At 37.2% G+C, this 18,567-nt stretch overlaps 1 protein-coding gene across 1 annotated transcript in view; it reads left to right on the forward strand.

The window, feature by feature from the left end:
* Positions 1–18,567, forward strand: part of parpbp (PARP1 binding protein) — an 80,387-nt gene that overhangs the window by 60,125 nt on the left and 1,695 nt on the right. Inside the window, exon 10 of the mRNA XM_028816501.2 lies at positions 17,663–17,780. Coding sequence (XP_028672334.2) covers positions 17,663–17,780 — 118 coding nt within the window. The remainder of the gene's footprint in view (positions 1–17,662; positions 17,781–18,567) is intronic.

Consider the following 18,567-nt stretch of genomic DNA (forward strand, 5'->3'; position numbering starts at 1 on the left):
CAATAATGCTAACATATCATGTCTACTGGGAAACACAGTGAATGCGGCGTCTATCTATATATGTGTATATATTTAAACTTGAGGTAGTGGTGACTACTGACAGTGCCAGCCGTCAGCTACTCCACAGTACCTGCGGTCAGGGGTTCAGTTATGATTCCTAACAGCAAACGACTTCTAGCTAACAACACACCCATAGAAAAACAAAAAATGACACTGCATGGATAAAAACAATGAATGAAGGCGCCTGCAACGCGCTTCTGAAACACCAGAACCAAACGAGTCATGACTCCAAACAGAAACAGCTTTACTGCAAATATATTTATTTCATTAAATGAAAACTTTCCCAGGACGCTCCCACCCTCCATGATCTTACATCCCTACAAAGATTGGAGGGAACAGAAAGTAATTGCCATTCTTGGATTTGCAATTCTTTAGAGAATCGGGGGTTTACTGGTACAATACAAAATACTGCTCTTAACGTTTAAAGCTCTCCACAACCTCACTGATCTCCAACAGCCCTTGAACCATCCCATTGCTCCATTGTTATTGCCTCACTGTCTAGCTCATCGGTGACATTACCGACGGTGTTGGGTTCAAGGGCTCCCTATTAGAAGATGGGAGCATGGAGCTGAACCCGCATCATCACATTTGGTGGCAGCAGTGGGCACACTGGGCTAATTAAATGAACTGATATTTCCCAAATTCTGTGTTTAGGGAACAATATAGAAATTAGAAAACTAAGTTCGCTAAAAAAAAAAAAAAAATTAAAATGTACCAAGCAGTTATATAGGAATAATGTATTTTTTTTCTTTTTAACAGTACTTTCATCTTGATTTTCATTCTACTTTTCTAGGTGTTCTAATTGTTTAATTGATCCATTATTTACTAATTAGTGGGTCTGACTCTAAAGTAGATGCAGCCTTTGATTATTCAGTGTTGTTTGCCTGGGTGTCTGATCTGCTTGTTTTAAATTGCCATTATTAAGATACAATGAAGAGTGAAAAACTGCACAGAGAAAGGGAAAAGTATAATGAAATCAACAAAAGAGAGTTAAGCATTTAAATCTATAGCAAAAGCAGAAATATTTCTAAATGTCTTATAAATGTAAAAATCATGCTGCTGTGCTTTTCTGAATGTCGATTAAAAGAAAAAAAAAACGGCTAATTAAATGAGATCAGTGCTATCAGGTGTTGTCAATGATTAGGAATCCGGTTGGAACAAAAACCTGCAGCCACAGGGGTTCACCAGGACTGAGTTTGGGAAACACTGCCCTAAACCTTGATGCTGAACAATCTTTGTTTTCAGATCTTTTGAGAGTTGCTTTGAGGATCCCATGCTGTCACTCTTCAGAGGAGAGTCAAAGGGAAACACAACTTGCAACTGACCACCTTAAATAGCTTTTCTCATGATTGGACACACCTGTCTATGACGTTCAAGGCTTAACGAGCTAGTCCAACCAATTTGGTGTTGCAAGTAATCAGTATTGAGCAGTTACATACATTCAAATCAGCAAAATTACAAGGGGACCCAAATTTTTGCACAGCCAGTTTTTCACATTTGATTTAACTTCATACAACTAAATACTGCTTCACTAAAAATCTTTGTTCATAAAACACCCCAGTACTCGGATGTTCCTAGGAAATGAAAGACATACCACTGTTATCTTTTTTGTTGGAAGTAGAGTAAATTATTATGCAAGTTGAGAGGGGTTTGCAAACTTTTTCATATGACTGTATATGTATGTATGTATACAATACAATTTATTTTTTGTATAGCCCAAAATCAAGAAGTGCCACAATGGGCTTTAACAGGCCCTGCCCCTTGACAGCCCCCCAACCTTGACTCTGTAAGAAGACAGGGAAAAACTCCCAAAAAAAACTTGTAGGGAAAAATGGGAGAAACCTTGGGAAAGGCAGTTCAAAGAGAGACCCCTTTCCAGGTAGGTTGGGTGTGCAGTGGGTGTCAAAAAGAAGGGGGTCAATACAATACAATACACAGAACAAATCCTCAATACAGTATAAAAATAAAAATTTTTTAACAGTAAATGATATCACATAAGAAGATTTGGATATATTTAGAGTCCTGGAGACCTCATCCATCAAGCTGCCTCCCCCATTTGGCCATTCCATGACTGAAACAGCGCTGGGCCAGCCAATCCAATGAAAGGACCCCTCCTTCCCATGATTCTTGCGATCCTCCATCAGGGATGACTTTACCTTAGGCAGGCAAAACAACTTGACAGGTGGGGCGTGGCACCAATTGCCACATTTGAGTACTGAGAAGAGAAACCGAATAGGTGAGGGTTAGTATCCAATTATAACTATCATGTTACTTATGTTTTAGTGCTAATGACTAACAACAGAGATGCAGTCTGTACAGTTAATCAGCAGCTCTAGTCAGGATATCCTAAACTGAAGTAGTGAGTCTTCAGCTGGGATTTAAAAGCTGAGACTGAAGGGGCATCTCATAGTAGCAGGCAGACCATTCCACAGTTTAGGGGCCCTGTAACTAAAAGCTCGACCTCCCATTGTTATTTTATTAATCCTTGGAATCATAAGCAGACCGGCATCTTGAGATCTTAATGTGTGCTCTGGTTTGTAAGTCATGATAAGTTCAGACAAGTAAGCCAGACTTTGGCCATTTAATGCTTTATATGTTAAAAGGAGAATTTTGAAATCTGCCCTAAACTTAAACGGGAGCCAGTGTAAGGATTTAAGAACTGGAGTTATGTGTTCGTATTTTCTTGTTCTTGTAATAATTTTTGCAGCCGCATTTTGGGTTAACTGGAGGCTGTATAAAGAACAGTTTGAACATCCAGTGAACACTGCATTGCAGTAGTCAATCCTACTAGAGAAATGCATGAATTATTTTCTCAGAATCCTGTTTATTTAGAAAGCGCCTTAATTTCCTAACATTTTTAAGATGGAAGAAACATGATTTGGACAATTTTGTAATATGCGCTTTAAATGACATGCTAGAGTCAAAGATAACTCCTAGATTGCGGGCTGATTCAGTATAATTAATGGGGATTCCAACTGAGTTAAATGATGACAAAATATTGTTATGATCCGCATCATTCCCTCCAACAATTAACATCTTTGTTTTATGTGTGTTTAAAGGCAAGTAGTTCTCATTCATCCACTCCTTTAATTCACTAACACAACTAATTAAAGACAACAGTGGAGAAACTATAACTGGGTGTCATCTGCATACGAGTGAAAATTAACATGTTTCCTAATGAGAGATCCCAGTGGAAGCATGTAAAGTGAAAATGTATGTGTGTATGTAAGTATGTATGTATGTATGTGTGCGTGTGTGTGTGTATGTATATATATATATATATATATATATATATATATATATATATATATATATATATATATATATATATATATATATATAATCCATCCATTTTCCAACCCGCTGAATCCGAACATAGGCCCACCGCAGGACACACACACACCTGGAGCACATCCGGGTGGGAATAAAAGGGGCCGCCTCACTCCAATCAGCGAGCTAGAGTCGGGACTGGCAGCAGGATGAAGCTCCCGTGACGAGAGGAAAGGTGGCCCACAGACATTTAAAGAAAGGCCTGTGGATGGTGATTGGTGCTGGGGGCACTCTGTGCTGTGCGGAACTTGTTTAATAAATGTGTGGTTGATAAAGTGCTGGTGTTAGTGTGGTGGTGTTTGGACCTGGGTCTCACAATATATATGTGTGTGTTATATATACACACACTGTCTGGCCAAAAAAAAAGGTCACACACTGTAATATTTCGTTTAACCGCCTTTAGCTTTGATTACGGCACGCATTCGCTGTGGCATTGTTTCGATAAGCTTCTGCAATGTCACAAGATTTAGTTCCATCCAGTGTTGCAGTAATTTTTCACCAAGATCTTGCATTGATGATTGTTGAGTCTGACCGCTGCGCAAAGCCTTCTCTAGCACATCCCAAAGATTCTCAATGGGGTTAAGGTCTGGAGTCTGTGGTGGCCAATCCATGTGTGAAAATGATGTCTCATGCTCCCTGAACCACTCTTTCACAATTTGAGCCCGACGAATCCTGGCATTGTCATCTTGGAATATGCCCGTGCCATCAGGGAAGAAAAAATCCATTGATGGCTCCATTGAGTTCCCTTCGCATTGTGCGTGTGGAAATGCTCTTACTTTCACTATTAAACATAGACCTGAGTTCTACTGTTGTTTTTCTTCGATTTGATTTCATCAAACGTTTAAGTGATCGCCGATCACGATCATTCAGGATTTTTTTCCGGCCACATTTCTACCTCGAAGACGATGGGTCCCCACTATCCTTCCAGTTTTTAATAATGCGTTGGACAGTTCTTAACCCAATTTTAGTAGTTTCTGCAATCTCCTTAGATGTTTTCTCTGCTTGATGCATGCCAATGATTTGACCCTTCTCAAACAGACTAACATCTTTTCCACAACCACGAGATGTGTCTTTCGACATGGTTGTTTAAGAAGTGAGAAGCAACTCATTGCACCAGTTGGGGTTAAATATCTTGTTGCCAGCTGAAAGATAATCGCCCATGCAGTAATTATCCAATAGGAGGCTCGTACCTATTTGCTTAGTTAAATCCAGGTGGCAACTTTTATCTTTGGCCAGGCAGTGTGTGTGTGTGCGTGTATATATGTGTGTGTGTGTGTGTGTATATATTTTTATATATATATATATATATATATATATATATATATATATATATATATATATATATATATTAATATAAAAAATTAATGGCATTTGTAGTCTGAATCACAATCTGATTGTATGGGGTGGTTACCTACCAGGTAATGCTTGTGGTTGGTCAGCAAGTCGGCTGACATCTGCCACGGCGCCCTCTTTCAGTTGCGAGAAGCAGATCATAGAATATATATATATATATATATATATATATATATATGGGTGGCGCAGTGGGTAGCGCTGCTGCCTCGCAGTTGGGAGACCTGAGTTCGCTTCCCGGGTCCTCCCTGCGTGGAGTTTGCATGTTCTCCCCGTGTCTGCGTGGGTTTCATCCCACAGTCCAAAGACATGCAGGTTAGGTGGATTGGCGATTCTAAATTGGCCCTAGTGTGTGCTTGGTGTGTGGGTGTGTTTGTGTGTGTCCTGCGGTGGGTTGGCACCCTGCCCGGGATTGGTTCCTGCCTTGTGCCCTGTGTTGGCTGGGATTGGCTCCAGCAGACCCCCATGACCCTGTGTTCGGATTCAGCGGGTTGTAAAATAGATGGATGGATATATATATATATATATATATATATATATATATATATATATATATATATATATATATATATATAATATATAATCCATCATCCATCCACTATCCAACCCGCTATATCCTAACAACAGGGTCATGGGGGTCTGCTGGAGCCAATCTCAGCCAACACAGGGCACAAGGCAGGAAAGAAACCCCGGACAGGGTGCCAGCCCACCGCAGGGTATTTGCACAGTACTGTGTATATGTATATATATACATATACATATATATAATATACACGAGGGGGGACCCAAAAATAACCGGAAATATTTTTAAAACGTGTTTAATTTAATTTTCTGTACAAACTACAATTAGTCTCCTTCAAAGTGCTCTCCATTGGCGGAAATACACTTATCTAACCGTTTGTTCCATTGTTCAAAACATTTTTTAAATTCGTCTGAAGTAATGCCCATTAATGCTCTGGTCGTTTCTTGTTTTACCTCTTCGACGTCAGCAAAATGCCTTCCTTTCAAGTCTTTTTTCATCCGAGGGAACAAAAAGAAATCACTCGGAGCTAAATCCGGTGAGTAGGGTGGGTGGTTCGGGGTTGTCATACCGTTTTTTGCCAAAAATTGGCGAATGCTGAGAGCAGTGCGAGATGGAGCGTTGTCATGATGAAAGAACAAATCGCCCAACTCCCACAAATCAGGGCGTTACCTTCTCACACTGTTGTGCAACCTACTTTTACAAAAAAAAATTCACTGAACACAAGCACAACCTTCCAGACTGATGGCACTTGGCAGACTGACTTGTGAGGAGTGTAACTAGATCGCCCTAGCGGCCCAACCACGTACTACAAGTACCAACCTAACAACAACAAAATTCAGGTAATTTTTGGGTCCCCTCGTGTGTGTGTGTGTGTGTGTGTATGTATATATATATATATATATATATATATATATATATATATATATACAGTACTGTGCAAAAGTTTTAGGCAGGTGTGAAAAAATGCTGTAAACGAAGAATGCGTTCAGAAATATAAGTAATGATTGTTTATTGTTATCAATTTACAAAATGCAAAGTGAGCGAACAAAAGAAAAATCTAAATCAAATCAATATTTGGTGTTATTACCCTTTTGCCTTCAAACCAGCATCAATTCTTATAGGTACACTTGCACAAAGTCAGGGATTTTGTAGGATTATAGTCGGGTGTATGATCAACCAATTATACTAAACAGGTGCTAATGATCATCAATGTCACACTTAGGTTGAAACACAGTCATTAACTGAAACAGAAACAGCTGTGTAGGAGGCTTAAAACTGGGTGAGGAACAGCCAAACTCTGCTACCAAGGTGAGGTTGTGGAAGACAGTTTCATGTCATGGCAAGATTGAGCACAGCAACAAGACACAAGGTAGTTATACTGCATCAGCAAGGTCTCTCCCAGACAAAGATTTCAAAGCAGACTGGGGTTTCAAGATGTGCTGTTCAAGCTCTTTTGAAGAAGAACAAAGAAACGGACAACGTTGAGGATCGTAGACGCAGTGGTCAGCCAAGGAAACAGTGCAGCAGATGAAAGACACATCAAGCTTATTACCCTTTGATATCGGAAGATGTCCAGCAGTGCCATCAGCTCAGAACTGGCAGAAACTAGTGGGACCAAGGTACACCCATCTACTGTGTGGAGAAGTCTAGCCAGAAGTGGTCTTCATGGAAGAGTTGCAGCCAAAAAGCCATACCTCCGACATAGAAACAAGGCCAAGCGACTCAAGTATGCAAACATAGGAACTGGGGTGCAGAAAAATGGCAGCAGGTGCTCTGGACTGATGAGTCAAAATTTGAAATATTTGGCTGTAGCAGAAGGCAGTTTGTTCGTCGAAGGGCTGGAGAGCGGTACAATAATGAGTGTCTGCAGGCAACAGTGAATTATGGTGAAGGTTCCTTGAACATTTGGGGCTGCATTTCTGCAAATGGAGTTGAAGATTTGGTCAGGATTAATGGTGTTCTCAATGCTGAGAAATACAGGCAGATACGCCTCCCTGATGGTATTGCATGATGGATAAGTATGATTGGCCCCAAATTTATTCTGCAGCAGGACAACGACCCCAGACATACAGCCAAAGTCATTAAGAACTATCTTCAGAGTAAAAAAGAACAAGAAGTCCTGGAAGTGATGGTATGGCCCCCACAGAGCCCTGATCTCAACATCATCAGGTGTGTCTGGGATTACAAGAAGAGACTGAAGGATGTGAGGAAGCCTACATCCACAGAAGATCTGTGGTTAGTTCTCCAAGATATTGGGAACAACCTACCAGCCGAGTTCCTTCAAAAACTGTGTGCTGCTGTTTTGAAGGCAAAGGGGGGTTACACCAAATATTGATTTGATTTAGATTTCTGTTTTGTTCATTCACTGCATTTTGTTGATTGATGAAAATAAATGATTAACACTTCCATTTTTGAAAGTATTCTTTGTTTACAGCATTTTTTCACACCTGCCTAAAACTTTTGAACAGTACTGTATGTGTGTGTGCGTGTGTGTGTGTATATACTGTGTATATGTATATATATGTGTATATTATGTATGTATATATATATGTATGTGTGTATGTGTGTGTGTGTGTGTGTGTGTGTGTGTGTGTATATATATATATATATATATATATATATATATATATATATATATATATATATATAATATTATGTATGTGTATAAAGTCATGACTTTAGGGACTGAGAGTGTAATAGTTTATCTTAGACCCATCAATTATTGTTGTCCACTGTTTTTGTAGTTGGGTTAGTGGTTAGTTATATAGTGGAATTGGTTCCAAAACAAGAATAGCAGAATGCAAAATTGGGTTACTCAATATGGACCGTGTTTTACTTTTAACTGCATAGTGAAATCCAGCATTATTATGCCACCTACCCAAACACCTACAATACAGCCAAAAATGCAAGAACAAAAGATGCATCTGTCCTGTAGGAATTGTAGTATAGCTTCCAAAAACCTCAATTAAAATACTGTCAACAACAAAAACAACCAAGCATTTTACTGCTCCACTATAAGCAAGTATGTAGTATATGTCTAACATAAGATTCATGAAGGTACTGGACTGGAGCTCCCATCTTCTTTTTAAATCGATTTTTAAGTTGATATCACAGAGCTGGTACTCGGTACAATGCTGATTATGCAAGGTCTGGCTGTACCAGAAGCTCTGTATATTCTGGGTAATTATCAGACATGTGTTGAAAAGAAGCAGGTTCATTCCCAGAGGAATGCATTATAGCAGCCAACAGTATTAAACATGTTTGTGTTGGCGAGATCTAAACTTTTTAAATTTTCTCTTGGGTGTACTATGTTGTATGGCACACAACAGTGCTTGCAGCCAATTTGCTTCAGGTGCTAAAGTGCACTGAGCAATGTGTACTCGATCGTGTCATTAAATTCAGAAAACATGTCGGCATCTTTAGAAATAATCAGAAGGTAAACCAAGGGTGAACATTGATGCCAAAACTCAGTTTTTGTTTGTTTGTTCACATTTTTTTCTAAACTCTTAAACAGGTATCTGTGAAAAATTAACCCTCATGAATTAATTTGGTAAAATGTGTGGCTTCACAGAAGTTTCACAGAATCCTTCTATCTTGGAGCAGGCTATTGGCGACTTAACCTGAACCTTTGAAGAACTGGGGTGCCTCAGGATAAGATATTTTGAAGTAGTATCTAAGGGTTTTTCAATACAAAGACGGCAAAATATGACACCTCGCTCATATATTGACATTAAGTATGCAGAAGGGGTTGAAATCGGACAAAAGAGGAACACCACTAAAGGTGGTACGCTTCCCTGGTAGAAGGGTTGTAGCCATCCTTTCAAAGAGTAAAAACATGGCTTGAATTGTTGTAGATATGTAGTAGCTCCACTTCAACCCAGAGATCTTTCTATGTTTTGCCTAATAGCACCTCTCTCTGAACTGGCATCACCATGACATCATAACTTCTCCATTAATGTATATTTATTTCAAGCTTTGTTCTATCACTTTACCATTAACTGCAAGTTTGATCCTGGATATTCTTGTGCAGTCCTTTAGGCTTCAAAATGTAGAAGAAAAATGTTTAAATAAATAACAGTTGTGCAGTGGATGTATTGCTACCTCACAGCTCCACAGTCTTAGATTTGAATTGGTAACCATCTGTGTACAGTTGGCATGTTCTCCCAGTATTTATCTGAATCTTACTCCTTAATCTCAAAAAATTATGCTATGTTTATTAGTGGTTATAAATTGACCCAAAGTAAGTGCACACTGTGATGGTCTGGATCCAATGTTATTATTGAGTGTTAGCTCTTATCTGTGTTTGATGCTGCTGGGATTGGTTCTACTTTAAATTCAGCCATCTACACATCTCCTGAGGCTTTGACATGGCATCAGTTCATGAGGTCAAAAAGGAGAGGTAGCATTACTTAATTCTGGGCTTCCAAAGATATTGGATTTCATGCATTCTTGCCAATTAAAACACAAAAAGAAAAGCGCAGTAAGATGTGTGATTTTTTTTTTTTTAGTCAGAATGGAATAAGCCTGGTTTTTACCATTGAAAGCATAGGTGCCATTATTTTAACTTTTTTTTTTTTTTTTTTTTTTTTTAATAATTTATATTTTGTCACATGTTCAAAAGGCAGAAACGATTTTGAAATGCAATCTCACAGGTGTTATAAAAAAGATTCAATATTTATATATGCAAGATTGGATTGCAACCTCAGTTTTGATATGTTGTTTTAGGTGCAGGAAGGTGTGTGTTAAAAGTTTCAAAATCTGTTCTTGGGAATTTTTTGATGTTCTCTCTTGTAACCAAAAACATTATTTCCCTGTTTCCAAGGCTTTTCACGACTTAAAAAAGATTAGAAGGATCACTGTTTAATATCATAAATCCCCTTAATGCCATCATGAAAGTAAAAGGAAAATAAAAACAAACACTCTCAAGAGAAATTAATAATAACATCTTGTAAGAGCAGGAAAACATGCAAAATTAAGGCGTGAGAGTTTATTGCTGGTATTCCTTCTAATTATCCCTTCTGTGAACCATTAATTGGAGGTTCACAGCTGTGCACAGCATGGTTGCTTGCAGCATAGAGAAGTGTTTTTAATTATATTTTTATTATAAAATACAATGTCACAGATTGGGGACCCATTTTCTGAAAAGGAAGCATCCATAGCAGATTCAAATTATATATACCTGTATGCAGAATAAAATATATGGGGCGTCCATAGGGTCCTGGGTCCAACTAACTCTTCATTCCCTCTGAAATTCTCAAGAGCAAAATTTTAGAGTGTTGCTAAAAGTATTTTTTTTATTATGTTATGCTGTTAATAATCACTCAGTGGCCATTTCTAGGTTTAGAAGAAAATATGCTAAAATAAATATTCAGTGATGATGATCATTGCTTGGTTATTTCCCTTTTAGTTTCAGCCTACTGTACCCTGAATGTTGTGCTTCTACAGTCTGTGTTGTTAGCTAACCAAAACTGTAGTGCTGGTGTTTAGCAAGATGATGACAATGATAATATTTTATTTAGCCTGACTCTTCTCCAAAATGAAGAAAACAGTTCTCTGTTCATAAAATGGATTCACTTTAAAAAAAATTTGAGCAGAACAATGAAAGGGTCCCAAACAAAGAAACCTCAAATGAATGTTCTGCTGCTGTTAGTGAGCATCAACACTGGAGTGGAGTAATATTTTTTGTGTTATATAGTGTACGTTTATCTTAGAAGTAGCTGCAAATACAAAGGAAAAAAATTACGTCAGGAAAGATATATATTGTGTTTATTTTTCATTTTTAGAATTCTTAAGTTTCTCATTTTTGTTCATCTGGATGGTCAGTTTTTGTTTATCATTTTATTTATCAGGTGAAACTTTTTTTTTAATCGTCTTGATAAACTATATACAAGATACTTTGTCTCTATCTTTTGCTACTATTACTTAATTTTTTGTGAGACAATATATCAATCTGCTGATCCTTTTATGTTTATTCTATGAAAGTGACATGGCTTTTAGTTTTCAATTGCATATATCTGTGGTGCAATTAAGTCTAATTTGAAATATGCTTATACTGATAGCCTATTAAAAATGATAGTGTATAGTTTGTGTATTCCAAAGTATCTGAGCAAAATTTTAGCCAATAATGGTGCACAAACAGGACCAACAATTACCATGGGGTGTTTTGTGTTTGTGTAATACAGTATGTAATATGTCTGTGTATGTGTGAATATAATATAAAAATAGATTAGATATACTTTATTTGACCCCCAAAGGGGAAATTCAAATTTTACAGAAGCTCAAGAAATGAAAAATGTATGTATGTATGTATGTGTGTATGTATGTATGTGTTTTGTCTTGGTAGAGTAATATAATACTCTACTTTCCCCTTTTGTATTATTAATGTGTAGCTTTTGTCAGAATGCCTCAAATCTCACAGACTTTCCACTGTTTATAAGGTATTGTATCATATAACTTCTCCCCACCTTCCCTTCTACATTTATAATCTCAGACAATTAGGTGTAGTAAAAGACAAGCAGGAGTTAAGTTACACTTTAAATATTGATAATATTCATAAATAATAACAACAAGCAAAGTACATTTGAATATTGGCAACCACACAACCTGATACATGCTGATGTGTAGTTTCAGGTGGTACACAGACTTTTTAGTTACTTTAAATGTCTCTAGTTAAGGCATCATTTTTGGTCAGCTTCCTTCAGATATGGCTGCCGAGCTGTACTCTTCATTGTGTTGTCCTTTTCAGTTCACGGTGTGTGAGATGCTCCTTCATCAGTTGGTAAGAGAGAGAGAGATAGAGGGAGGGGTAAAGCAAGCAAATTTATAGATTCTCTGTCCAAATCCTATAGCCAATAGGGCATCATAGTACTTCTGATACAAACCAATTCCAAATAACCATGCTTCAGACCAATAGGGCACAGAATACCTTCACACCTGCCCCCAAAACCATTTGTTGAGCTGATGTTTGCCAGCTAGGCAGTCTGGTTTTCCTGTGGGGGTTGATTGAGGCACCACCACTCCTCCTCAGCAAGCTTTGTCCTCCTCCCACGCGACTCTGGCCACTGAGTGGTGGTTGCTGGCTCATTTTATAGTCCACCCGGAAGTGCTCCAGGTGCTTGATTACCGAGTTACAGCTGCACTTCCGGGTGTGATGAATATGCTTCCCACACGGGCTCAGGAGTCCCAAACACGGCACCCCCTGGCAGTGCCTGCGGGACCCAACAGGGCTGTACCCAATTCCAATTCCCAGGGAGCCCTGTGGGAACCTGAGGCACCGCTCTACCCCAGGGGGGTGGCCATCTAGCGTCCAGGGGGAGGTATTGCATTGTCCAGGGCTGCACCCACTGAATATAGTGTGTAGGGGCGTCCCGGCTGGGCATGGACGCCAGCCGCCTGCCACAGTATGTATGTAGGCAGATACCTATATAAACAAACAACAACCCCTCAAATATACGCAAGACATTCTGACTTGAATAGCTGCTGCTGATTACTTTTCTGGGTTGAAGAACTGCTGATGTCCATAACAAGCTTGCAGGATGCAGTAAGATGGTGAAACTTATCCAGATGTACCACATATTTTTTTGCCACTATCTTGTGTTTCCAAGGAGCCATATTTGCACGGTCACTGCTTGTATGGAGTTTAAATATCCTACTTCTATTTGCATCAGATTTCTATAATTACTCATATTTTCCTCCCATATCCCAAAGATTCATTCATTGGTTTTCTGCTTCTAGGCATGTCCTTGTCATAGAATGCCAATTCCAAGTTTTTTTTTTGTTTTTTTTTCTTTCTTGAATCTTACTTTTTACTCTCTAATACCGTACACTTTGTTCTCATTAATATTGTTCAGTACCATCATTCTCTGCCTTCCATGTGTCTTCCAGACTATGTGAAGGTTAGTTTCTTATCATTTTGGTTGGATTCTTGATTTAAGGTTTGGCCTTTTCTCCTGTTTGCTATTGTTTAGATTCCAATAGCTAATTATACTGTTTTAATCTTTTTTGCATTTAGTTGATAACTGTAATGGGAAAATGTGCATTTTCAGTCATGCTATGCTGCAGCCACCACTAGCTAGGCATCACACTCTATATCAATTTAGTGATCTTGTTTTGATAACTCTTGATACACTAAGTCATTGGTGTTTTTATAGCTCTTCCTCATATTCCTCCAATGGTCTTAGAACATCAATAATGGAGTCAAAGGAGTAGGCTACACTGTTATTATATGCAGTACTTGAGGAGCAGTATTTACAGGACATCACATATTGGTTCATATTGGTCTATTTTTATTCCCGAGATGAAAAACTTCCTAGATAGAACATTTATTAGTTAGTATCAATTACAGTTTTTGTCTGTTGTAGGAAATTGAACCTTATTTGAATTATATGGTGTATATAAAATAGATATATTTAATGTATGCTTTGTCTTCACCAAGGTAAAGCTAATAAATAACTTCTTTTAAAAATGATATTCAAAAGACAAGAAGAAGCCAGATATTTGCTATTCTTTTGTGAAAAAGTACATGCATCTTCATTTATATTTCCTGAATTAAAAGGATAATTAAAAACAGGTGCAAAAAAGTATTTGCACACAATTAGTTGATTATTAGTAATTCTTTCCACATGTACATAAAATGAGAAACTGAATTAAGCTTGAAAGTGCTTCAGATTTTGGTACACATGCTGTGGTCTAAAGAAATCTGTGAAAATTGTAACATTTTGTCTTTTTATCTGTTTTTATCAGGCATTACAACACTTTCTGTCATTCTGTATTTACAGCAATAATCTAAAAATAGAAAAAAAAATTCAACACTTCTACCAGTCCTACCTGCTTCTTTCTTCTAAAAGAGCTAATGTTCTTGGCAGCCTCAAGGAACCATTCATACTTAAGCATTGTAAAATTCCAGCATTTGTGTAGTGTTTTTCAAGATTTCTAATGCCTTTTTGCAAGCATTTTCAAGTGTTTTTCAGGCTTTTTTTTAAGCTTTATTTCAAGAATTTTACTGATGTTTTCAAAGAAGCATTTTGCAGGGAAAATATGATTGGCATCATTTCCATGTGAACACAGAAGTGATGAGCAGGTGGTGTCTGCGTTGTAATCGCACATATTAATTTCACCCTGTTCTGCAGCAAAGGGAGTTGAGAAGAAAATTATGGATTGTCTATGAAGGAGGCAACATCCTTAGAATTTCCAGGATTACACATTGGTGTTGATACGTATGTATGCAGTGGTATATGATGAGAAAAAAACATGGAATTATTTCACACAAAAAAAAAAAAAAAAAAAAATTGCCAGCTGCTAGCCTCATATATAATGCCAGGTATAGAATTCACAACAAAGCATGGTGTATGGACAAAACTAGGAATGTGCATATACACTGAAAGATTCAGATGCATGAAATTGTGCATAAGGAAAATTCTACACATTTTCGTTTTATAAATCCCAATCAACATGAATTTTAACACACATTACAAGCCTACAGCCTCACCCCGACTCCAAGAATTTTATCAGCTTGAATATGCAAATCACTATGAATGGCCCCTTCTGTTCTTTGTTTTGTTATGAGACAATGGTAAAAGCACGTGTAAAAAAAAGAATTTCTGTGAATGACAATTGGAGGTCCTGCTCAGTGAAATGGAGACAAGGAAAAACATACTATTTGGTGGTTTAAGCAGTGGTATAAGCAACAAAAGGAAATTGGAATGGCACAGCGTTTTGGAGGCACTGAAAAGTTCAAATTCTGAAAGCTGCCCAACTCCCAAAATAAAAAGAGAAGCGATCAGATCTCTAAGTCGATGTGAAAAGGTGAGTCGCAGCCCACGGTCAGAGTGTCAACACAACTGGAGGAAGCAGCGGAATTCTGGGGCTCACACAGTTTGAGCAGTGATCTACTGCTGTTATTGACAAGACACTTGTATATATTGCCACAACATTAATGAGAAGCATTTTTGCATCAAAGATAATTTTCACATCAATAGAGTGGAAATGCTTTCTATTTACATAAGCAAATTCATTCTCTGAAGGTGCCTTTAAAGCAATGTGCATGCAGTTGATTGCTCTGATTACGTTTTTTTTAAAACCGGACGTTGCTGCAAATTGCGCTTTGATGTTTGCCTGTCAACCACAGTGTAAGGAAATTTTATATATTTGGATGACAAGCAGATAACTTTACAGTTAGCATGACGCATCTCTGTGACAACTGAGTAAATACCTGGTTGGTCAGCTGGTTCAAAGTGAAAACTTCCTGTGGCTAAAAACTCGAAGGTTGTGCAGAACTTGGAAAGGAACTGGTAGAGCGTAATTCCTCAAAGTCTGCCTTTGTAAAGCTGGCCCCAGTTCACCACAGAGCTCTAAGAGGATTGTTCTTGGAAATTTAAATCAACTTAGAAGTCAGTCATCAGGATGAGACAAGAAATCAGTATATCTAAATTCGAATTCTCTCCTAATTTTGCTAACAATGCTAAAGCAGCCATGGTAGTTGGAATAGTTTGGCAATTCTGTGCACCATTACATTGTTACAGATTGATTACAATCAATTGTTTTAATTTGTAAAGATATGGTCTGAGGCTACCGTGAAAATGTGTGTGGCATTAAGTTTAGTTTTTATACATCTCAACATAGGCATAGAATATGGTGTACGCAGCATTTGTGCGCTTATGCACCGTTTTTACATGCTGCCCCAGGTGAGGAAGGGGGTAATTATGCTCAGCGGTAATAAGCTCAATAGAATTGAACATACGTTGCTTTCATATAAATATGGGGCTTAAATTACAGATGGAATAAAGGAGATGAATGTTACTTAGTTCATGAAGGACTAAATATTATTTCTTAATTGAAAGGTTTTATTGACACATTTACTCTATTCAGTATTAAAATATGTAGCAATATTCAGTTAAACCCACTCACTAATATTAATCAGTCCAGAAATGAACTAGCAAAACATGCAGACCCCTCACATTTGCCGCTGTGAGGATGGCATGTCAGCCCTACGCTACCACTTTACCTATATGTTTAAACCTATGTACTTAATTTTAATATGATTAAAACTAATGTATACTTAAACTTTTCTTTAATTCTTGTCACTTGATTGGAAGGTATGTACATACTTGACCGCCACTTGACTAGCTGTCACTAGACAACCCAAGCACACTAATGCATGGTGATACCAGCATTTTTTTTTCTTTCTAGTTCCAATGCAATGTTTCAAAATGCATTGACTTCCTGTAAAAAAATACCTTGAAACACTCTTGTTCGTTTTTTTTTTTTTTTTTTTTTTTTTTTTCCCCCCCCCATCAGTGTTTTATGAGTGTTACTATTGATTTCATTGGAACAAGCGTTTGGCTGAAAACACTTAAAATTACTGCATGCAGGACTTTTCTAAACCACTACCTGCTAAAACGCTTAGGTTTGAATAATTTCATTGAAAATAATGGCAAATAACTTTCCAAACAGTTTAGGAGTGTTCTGGTCTAGTGCTAAAATGCAAGAAAAATGCTTAGATATGAATGGGCCCAAAGAGAGAACCCCATTGTTTCTTTCTGAGGTAAATCCAAAGCTTTTGAATCCACCATTAGAAAGCACTAACTACTTTTAGCTTTCCAAGTAGAACAATAGTGTGTAGCTTCAGTTTGCAAAGCTGCACTTTTAGTGAAACTGTGCATTGATCAATTGAAGTAATCTATCCATCCATTTTTTTGTCACCCACTAATAAAAAGCAATGTCACATGGTAGCTAGAACAACAGTCCCAACAGTCATTGGGCACAAGGCGGAACAACATTCAGACAGGGTGCATGGCAGTAATGCAAACTATTAATTTATTGAGAGAGTTTTGCAAACAAGAAGAAGCTGAAACATTACAAACGTGTAACAGATTTGTAAAGGGGGGCAGTTGGATTAGTTCAGTTAATTCAGAGCTAGGTCAACGCTGAGGAAATATTAAACTACTTCTAGTTAATTTTAATGCAACAACTTGATGAATCGAATAGTTAAGTTAAATTTACATACAAAGGTATTTTAATTTTGGTTTATAATTTAAAGAAACATTGTATTTACCTATTTGTCAAATTGCATTACTTTTACTTATTATAGGACTTTTTAAAGTCTAAGTGACGATCAAATGTATCAAGTACATTAATACTTAATATCCAAAATGTGTATACTTCATGTGCAAAATGAAGTAACAGCAAGCATTTCAAGCTGAATGCTGGCTTCATTGCAATATAGATTTCTGGTTAAATAGAAGAAAAATTAATGAAAATTAATGAGACCAAGCACAATCTCTCTATGTATTTCTCTGTTTGATTTAATTTATGTATGAATGATATTAACCTAGTGTTTGCTCTTATTGGTAGACAAGCTTTGCCTGACTTTCCTCATTAACAAAACATTTTGTTTTATAGGTTAAAATGAATAGTCTCAAATCTCAGTTTGCTTGCACATACAATGACAACTCGGAGAATTCTACCACTTTGAAAACTGCAATTGTTTCATTGCATTCTGTCGATGAAAATTCAACAGGTAAAAGTAGTATGCTGTATACATCTTTAAATTTTAACTTTTGATCAAGGATGAGCAAGATTCACTTGATAGTCTTCCCTGAATTAAGCTAGTTTTGATCTGTTTGTTTATTAAAGCTTATTCTGCATTCCTAATATTGTGACTTTTTGAGGTATATTAGCACTTGCCCACATTGATTTCTAGCATTTTAATCCGGTAATTATCTTCTGTCCCTTTTTCTACAGACTAGATATACTGTATATCCATTTCTTAAGTAATAAAGTCTAAAAGATTGTGAAAGGAAGTGTACACTTTTTAGAAACAGGTGTCATTTTAATCTACAATTCAACATTTTAAATACTGTCCATTATTTGTTTCTTAATCCTTCCACACTATCCATTTTATACGCTACTCACTCCACTGATATTCAAAGTATAGGCTCACGGTACTGAATCACCAAACTCTTACAGACCTCACTCATTCTGAGCCAATATTGAGTTACCAATTAACTTTTGTGCATTTGCTTAAGACTGGAATACCTGGAGAAACCAGAAACTCAGACCGAGTACATACATTCAGATCCATAAATATTTGGACAGTGAATCAATTTTTATAATTTTGTCTCTGTACACCATCACAATGGATTTAAAATCAAATAATCATTATGTGATTGAAGTGTAGACTTTCACCTTTAATTTAAGGGGTTTACCAAAAATATTGTATGAGCCGTTTAGGAATGACAGCCATTTTTATACATCGTCCCCCAAATTATGAAAATTGTGTCACTATCCAAATACTTTTTAATGGA

Source organism: Erpetoichthys calabaricus, chromosome 1 (assembly GCF_900747795.2).
Source record: "Erpetoichthys calabaricus chromosome 1, fErpCal1.3, whole genome shotgun sequence".
Classification (NCBI taxonomy): Eukaryota; Metazoa; Chordata; class Cladistia; order Polypteriformes; family Polypteridae; genus Erpetoichthys; species Erpetoichthys calabaricus.